The following is an 8,518-nucleotide window of genomic DNA, read 5'->3' as shown; positions in this document are numbered from 1 at the left end:
GCATTACAAATATGTACGGTGCTCACCCTTAACATTCCCTCCTGAAATATGGAATCTGTCCTTAACCTGGGGGGTGTTTCATCAACGTTTGTCAGCGCTGACAATCACCATAGTAACAGTCAGTGACCAGAGCATCTTTTCCAATCAAAACCAAGGATTTTGCTGAAACTGTCAGCGCTGACAAACATTGATGAAACACCCCCCCCCCCCCCCCTGTAATCTATGAAATATCTCAAGGGGCAGTGTAAAATTGATAGTATTCATCCAGGGTGCTTGAAACTGTCTTGTCATTCATCATATGGTGCTGGTTACAATGATGTGCACTTACAAGAAGATGCCTATTATCAAGATACCTCTTGATACTGCAGAAGATTACCGATTATGATGTAAGTCTTAAATACACTTAAAGATGTTTCAAAACGTGTCTCACAGATACCAACTAAAACCTTATACTTGTCACAGAACAGAATCTGTTTTCTTTAGGTCGAAATGGATCTTTATATAGCAAAAAGACTATTCCCCATGTGATATTCATTTTTTTTTTTCAGTGATTGGAAGACTTGGAAATTCATTTACAATGATTCTCTGTTAATTCTCCTTTGCACCCCTTCCCAATTTGCCTCAGAAGTTCATATCAAGATAATGATTACTGCCATTATTTTTAAAATAGCCTGTTTAGATTCTAAATCAAACTTCTGTGTATCAGAGCGAAACAATAAAAACTTAACAACAAAATACAATTGAAAAATGCCACCGACTAAGTCTGTGTTCAGGTGATATTCATTTGACCATCAGATTGCTTTCAAAAGAGGGCTACCACCCTTTTTATGTGCATTGTCTGATTCTTATAAGGTTATTACTTGTTAGATATATGGTAGCAAAAGGTTTTCTCCGTTTATGGTGTTTTTGCTACAACATATGATTGATAGCCGCATCTCACGTCCATTTCTCTTTGGTGTGATGTCAAAACAAATGTGTGCTATACACGCCTTTGCTATTTCAATATGTTTTGAACTGCTGGTAGTTTGTATACACTGTTGTCATGTCCTTCCACGGAAAGAAATAGTATTAACTGGTTAAAAAAAATGTACATATATAATATCATTACTTTTGACTCCAGCAAGAGGAATGGTGCCTCGGCAACAAATTGACAAAAACTGAATACAGTTTTGGCATGACAGTAGTTTGGCTGCAGCCTGTGATATTGTGGTCTGCATTGTGTCTCACCAGTAGGCTAGTCTTTGTTAAAGTCTAATCATCATCACAAAGACCTTACACTATTCAACACACAGCCCATATAAGTATTTAAGATAACATGTGCAATATATACATGTATTCACTTTCAAGGAGGTATTTTTTGTTAAATTCACTTATTCTCATTAGATATTGTAACATATTCATATTCATATGTCACCGCATTGCATGATTAATGTTTTATATATTTTGGTTTGCACATATATGATACTTATGCAATCCTATAATGATATCCTTTTGATTCTCTCAAGAGACCTATCTTAACTTTTCAGTCTTATGTACAAAAGTTGTGGTGAGATATGGTATATATTTTCCAATGTAAACTGCAATAATTGGTGTGTAAGTACATTCAGAACAGATTTAATTATACAAAATTGTTCAGATCTAAATCACATTTATAGTACATTGTACAACAGATGTTTTGTTACTCTGTATGACAGAATTTGAAGCAACTTTGATTACAGGTAATTTCATAAATGTTTGCGATTACAAGTATAAAATTTGTAAAAAATGAAAATTGAAACCTTTTGCCTTAAATTGGATAGTTGTCAGTACTTTCCAAGGTTTAATATATTAGAGGAATGAAAAGTATTTTACCATTACATTAGTGCACCAAGGGACTGATGGTGCCTAAATGGAGATTGCTGTTACAGATATCTATGGCATATCATCATTGAAATTGCCCTTATCATTTGAACATGTCTGTGTAGGCCTACGTCAGAATTTAATATTTTATACATTGGATTGATCAAACAAATATTGTGATACTAGTGGACAATAAAATGATTGAATTTAACTGAATTGATTTGAATTGAATTGATAATATTGTGTGTGAGATCAGAGTAGTGCATGCATTCATGGGTTGAATTACTGCTCCAGAATTCAGGCTGTGTGTACATGTATGTTAATTGTATTTCTTATTTATTTATTTATTTATTTTTTAGCTCACCTGAGCCAAAGGCTCAAGTGAGCTATTGCGATCGCCCTTCGTCCGGCGTCCGTCGTGCGTCGTGCGTCGTGCGTCGTCCGTCGTCCGTCGTCCGTCGTCCGTCGTCCGTCGTCCGTCGTGCGTCGTGCGTCGTGCGTAAACTTTTTACATTTTCATCTTCTTCTTGAAAACCCCAAGACCGATTTTCATCAAACTTGGCAGGTAGCATCCCTAGGGGGTTAGGAACTCAATTTGTTAAAATGGGCACCATGCCCCACCCAGGGGGCCCCCAGGGGGGCCCAAACCCCCCAAAATTAAGGAATCTGTAAAAATCTTCTTCTCTAGAACCAGAAGTGATAGAGCTAAGTTAATACTATGAGTTAGTACATTGATGACTGTAGTTTCAAGTTTGTTCATGGCAAAATTAGGGGTGCCCCCCTTGGGACCCAGGGGAGGGGGGGTGGGGAGGGGTTCTAATGGGGCCTAAATTGTACATTTTCATCTTCTTCTTGAGAACCCCATTACCCATTTTCACCAAACTTGGCAGGTAGCATCCCTAGGGGGTTAGGAACTCAATTTGTTAAAATGGGCACCATGCCCCACCCAGGGGGCCCCCAGGGGGCCCAAACGCCCCAAACTTAAGGAATCTGTAAAAATCTTCTTCTCCAGAACCAGAAGTGATAGAGCTAAGTTAATACTATGAGTTTGTACATTGATAACTGTAGTTTCAAGTTTGTTCATGGCAGAATCAGGGGTGCCCCCCTTGGGACCCAGGGGAGGGGGGTGAGGAGGGGTCCTAATGGGGCCTAAATTGTACATTTTTATCTTCTTCTTGAGAACCCCATGACCCATTTTCACCAAACTTGGCAGGTAGCATCCCTAGGGAGTTAGGATTTCAATTTCTTAAAATGGGCACCATTCCCCCACCCAGGGGGCCCCCAGGGGGGCCCCAAACCCCCAAAATGAAGGAATCTTTAAAAATCTTCTCTAGAATCAGAAGTTATAGAGGTAAGATAATACTATGAGTGAGTACATTAATGACTGTATTTTCAAGTTTGTTCATAGGAGATCAAGGGGTGCCCCTCTTGGGGGCAGGGGGGGGGGGGGGGGGGTTGGTTGGGAAGGTCCAAATGGAGACCTGAATTGTACATTTTCATCTTCTTCCTGAAAACCTCATGATGTATTTTCATCAAACTTGGCAGGTAGCATCCCTAGGGGGTCAGGATCTCAATTTATAAAAATGGGCACCATGCCCCACCCAGAGGGCCCCAGGGGGCCCCAATCCCCCCCCCCCCCCAAATTAAGGAATCTTAAAAAATTTGGGCCCTTATTGTACAGTTTCATCTTCTACTTGAGAATGCCTGGTCAAATTTTGGTAGAGCTGTGAATAATTTAGATTAGTGACTGCGTGAAAGGTGAACTTGCGATACTCAGGTGAGCGCTAGACCCGCGGGTCTCTTGTTATTTTTTTTTATTGCACAGTTTCGTATATATTGTATGAAAGCAAATGGTCACGTGGTTTGTGTGTTTTTTTTTATTTCTCAGTGTAGTGTGTTTATTTCATCCAGTTTTCCCACCATGGAAAATTCTACAATAAAATTCTATGATGTATCAATGAAATTGGTGTGATCAAATTCAAAATTGATGGTGTGCAGTTATTTTTGGCATGAAGATTATGATATAATCATACATCTGCTAATTAGATGTAATAACTTGTCTATTGTGCTTGATATGTCTGAAAGGTTATTTATTATGTTTATGCATTTAATGGGAGATTATTTCTGGATAACTTTGTTTGAGTTTGAGTAGAATGGACATTTTACTGAAATATAAGTTATAATTATTTTTAAAGATTTTGAGCTTACGGAAATGACCTGTCCAACCCCACTAAGTAGGAAAAATACAGTATACCTTAATAGGGTGATAATGATGATGATGATGATGGTGATGGTGATGATGATGATGATGATGATGATGAGTGGGATAGATTGGAATGACAAAATGGTCTGCCTGAAAGGTCCCCTGAAATCAAGTTGATTTATATGAACAGAAACTATGCTAATTTGATCACACATTACACCATTCTTAAAAACCAGTCATTGTGTTGTTCAATTTTGCTGTTGACCACTATGAGATTTGTGTTGATGACAACATCATTTTTTTTTTTAAATGTTTGGACATCAAGATCATGAGTAGATGGATGGATGTATAGTGGAATAGACGGAAAGATGAATTAATGAATGGATAGATGGATGGAATAAGAGAGGGAAAGACAGGGGAGGGAGAGAGGGAAAAAGTTGATTATCCAAAGAGTGAATTTATGATGATTGTAAGAAAATGACAAGACAAACTTCAAAAAATACACCTTGATTACTAGTACATGTAAGCAATATCATAATAAAATGTCCAGGGTAGTAGTGTCTGTTCACAATCGTGATAAAATACTTTAGAAATTTAGAGTGAACAGCATTGCTACTCTCTATATGAGTGATAAGCTGCACCCATACGGAGTTTGCCCCTCCCCCCTCGTTCACGGCAGCGTGCATAGAGGTACACAGCTGAGCTGTGGCATCAAACGGATCGATCGGATCCCAGCCCTGCCGCCGATCCCCGGGTGCCAGTGGCGGTTCGCGCCATACCGCTAGCTAGCAAGCTAGCAAGCTCTACTCTTCTGTACTTTGTACTTGTGTGCTTGTGTGAGCTACAGTGTAGGATCGCGAAATCATTTCCTTCGGTGGCACTCACTCTACCGCAAAAGAAGCTATGGGGCGCAATAATGTCATCGTTTGCGGCATTGTTGCTGCATTTGTCATCGTCGGCATCTACGACGTGCTCACAAATTTTGAAAGTAATCGATGTGCCATGTCATATATGTGGGAGACGCCCGAATACATAGTAAGTTAAACGGCAAGTTTAGCTTTTGTCCAGAAAGTTCTCGTTTGAAATTATTGATCGCTTCACAGTCACGCTAGTGGTAACAGTCCCAGACGTAAATTTACATGTTGGTCAATTGCTTACTTATCACATGTGAAACCAGTGGCTCAGTGCTGATAGTAAATCATAAATGCACTTTCGTGTCGAGGTCATGCTTCACCCTTTGTATCCCATCAATTTTTGTGAAATTCGGCCACAATGTAGATGAACATGTTATAGATCACTCACCAAAATTTGAGCGCAATCAAGCCCCTGGAATCCTCCCCGTAGCACGAGGCAAAAACCCTAAAGGTCAAATATCAATGTCGGACAATGAGCTTTTCTTCACTGTTGTAACTTCTCAAAAGCTTCACAATAGTGTGCATCAGGGGCCGTATTCTGAGAGCTAATTAAGTGTCTGATTAGCACTTAATTACCGAATTGTTATTCTGAGAGCATGATTACGTAGGGGGTATTTTAACTACCATAGCAACAAGCGTTTTGGCGGGAAGGACCTACGCGTTTGCGCGTATCAATGCGCGTGCACCTCTGAGAGGACTTAATCACAGAGTTAATTACGAATCGGTATTCTGAGGGTGTAATTAAGTATGAAAGTTAATGGAAAACTTAATGATACAAAAGAGTGTCATTAACTACTCCGATATTACGCATTACATCGTGTTTTCTCTGCCACAACGATGCTTACTGTCTTCGGTAACCGAGGAGCGGTTGAATCTTGTTATCATGGTATCCGTAGAATTCAGAGAAAAAAAGAAATAGATAGCCGATCTTCGAGGAATTTTGTCATTTTATGTGAGCAAGGAGGTTGAGATCTTCGCGTGCGTATTTGAGGGGTTGTAATCAAATACCGGAGTGTGCACACGGAGCTCTTGGGTTGTAATTACAGGGGGCGTGCAGGAGTGGGCATTGAGGGCATATTTGCACGTGTAATCATCATTTTGGCTTCTAACAATGCGTCTGATTGGATGGAATAACAATTAGATGGGAGGGACCTAAGATAATTACAAGGGTCTTAATCATACCTTAATTACGTCCTCAGAATACCGATTTTGCCCATGATTAAGGGCCTATTAACTTCACAACTTAATCACGAAGTTAATTACAGACTTAATTACGACTTCAGAATACCACCCCAGGAATAAAAATTGGGTAGGCCTACACCAACTTTAGATAAATTTCAGTTTTGACATATCAAAATACTCTAAAACAACTCATTATCCTAGCATCAGCCAGACAAGTTTCTTAGTAGAGCATTTCAGTGTGTATTGCAAGCAAACTCTAGTGGGAGATGAATTTGATCCTTTCTGAAATTTATGTTTTAGCTTTAGAATGTCCTCTACTGCGTGCTTAAGTTACACAGAACCCCCCACCCCCATTTTGTAGTCATGCATACATGTATATATGCACAAAATTGGATTATATTGCGGGCTGCACAAACATGATATTCGATCAAATTGCCATTTTCCTTTTTTCAAACATACACTGTCTGTACGTGATGTACAATTGTGAACCAAAGCCAGTTCAGTATCCTTTGAGATGATCCAAGGCAGCTGGTCAAATCAGTTCAAGAGTGCAGCACAGCTGTGCATTCAGACTTGTCATTTTCTACAAATTGCCTTTTGGCATGCTGATTTTGATTTGGAATGCAATCAATTGTAAAGTACTTGGTATGCATTTCACAGATGAATGATTGCTTGGGTGAATGTTGTAAGACATTTATCATTTTCAGGATCACTTGTGAGTTTTTGCTGAAAGCAGTGATTCAAATTGTGACAGTTCACCTCTCTCATATCATTTTTCTATCAGACGGTGTGGTAAAATTATAATACCTCACGTCTCGGTAATTATCTTTGCTAGACAATTTGGTTTTAATGATTTGCTTTGTACAGGTCAATGTAGGCAGCCTTAAGGGTACTAGTCAGGATTTGCAAGACCCCCATGTTTGCTCTCTTATCAATGATGATGCATACAGAGTAAAGTCCAAAGTCTGTGACTGAAAAAGAATGAAAAAGAAAGAGAGGAAATGTGAAGAGAGTCATAAATGCAGCTCTCCCAGTGAACCTTAAAGGCCAGCCTGTACATTCTGCAATATACTCTACTGCAGCTTTTCACACCTTGATTTGACTTCTTAATAGCTTTTTGGTTTGATTGGTTGAGACACAAAACTGGGCTTTATGAATTTTGGTCTTGGTATTTACTCTTGAATTGCATAATCTTTGACAGGGACATTAGTTTTTTTTTGTTTTTTTTTTGTAGTTGTTGAAAATTTGAAAATATCACATGATAGTTCAAAAGCTGAATAAAAGAACATGGCTCAAGTACTGTACACTTATGTTGAAGACATTCCTTCAGAATTCAAAGGAGATGTATTAGACTAAAATATAATTTTAAAAGACATGCAGCATAGGATGCATTTGCATACCAATATTTCTGCTGCACAATGCTTATTGGTAATTACAGCGGTTAAATTCTAATTTCAATTTTATTTGTTGTTGTTGGTTTTTTTTATTGATAGTTGCCATATCCAATAACAAATCTGAGAATGCCTTGAAGCAAAGCAAGACAGTACTCAGACATACAGTGCACATACGTGTATGTAAAATTCATTTGAAGACTTAATCAATGCAGAGACACTGGATGAAAGCCAGAATTTTACTGCCACAGATTCACTGTAGTAGAAGGTCACGCAGAAAGGGATTTTGATGTATAAGTTTGCAGCACAGTGCTGTGATGCAAAGAGCTGAAACAGGTCAAGTCACACAGAACGTTGTTGGATGAAGGTCAATTTTCATGGTCATATGGCTTCTGCACAGTATGTTTAAAGGACAAGTTCATCTTCATAGACATGTGGGTTGAGTGAATGCAGCAATATTAGTAGAACACATCAGTGAGAGTTTGAGGAAAATCGGACAATCCGTTCAAAAGTTATGATTTTTTGAAGTTTCTGCTCCGTCACGGCTGGGTGAAAAGACTACTGTAGCTTGTGACGTCACATGTGTACAATGATATAAAGAGATAATAAGAAAATTAAACATATTTCAATTTTTCTCGCATAACAAAAGAACACTCGACTTCTCTCTTTCAAAAGGCAGGGGAAATAATATTATCCTTAACATACATGTATGTCATTAGCAAGTCGAAGAAATGTGCACTTTATTCAAAAAGTAAAGTTTTGTGAAATTCTCTTTTTATTTTCCTTATATAGTTATACGCATGTGACATCATACACTGTAGTAGTCTTCTCATCCAGTAGTGACTGCGCAGATTCTTAAAGAATTCAGAACTTTTGAACGGATTATCCGATTTTCCTCAAACTTTTACTGTTGTGTTCTACTTATATTGCTGCATTCTCTCAGTCTTTATGTACCGGTATATCAAGGTGGACTTGTCCTTAAAGACAAT

General features: G+C 38.6%; 1 protein-coding gene across 1 annotated transcript in view; it reads left to right on the top strand.

Annotated features, from left to right (window-relative positions):
* The first annotated feature begins 4,940 nt into the window (after positions 1 to 4,940).
* The window catches only part of LOC139725298 (GPI inositol-deacylase-like), a 48,458-nt gene continuing 44,880 nt past the window's right edge, over positions 4,941 to 8,518 (top strand). Inside the window, exon 1 of the mRNA XM_071636387.1 lies at positions 4,941 to 5,077. Within this exon, the coding sequence (XP_071492488.1) occupies positions 4,946 to 5,077 (132 nt within the window). The 5' untranslated portion in view covers positions 4,941 to 4,945. The remainder of the gene's footprint in view (positions 5,078 to 8,518) is intronic.

Source organism: Diadema antillarum, unplaced genomic scaffold (assembly GCF_040938485.1).
Source record: "Diadema antillarum isolate AM-2024a unplaced genomic scaffold, OU_Dant_1.0 seq00000031_RagTag, whole genome shotgun sequence".
Taxonomy (NCBI): Eukaryota; Metazoa; Echinodermata; class Echinoidea; order Diadematoida; family Diadematidae; genus Diadema; species Diadema antillarum.
Note: the sequence above shows the minus strand (reverse complement) of the source record. Positions and strands in the feature narration are given on the sequence as shown.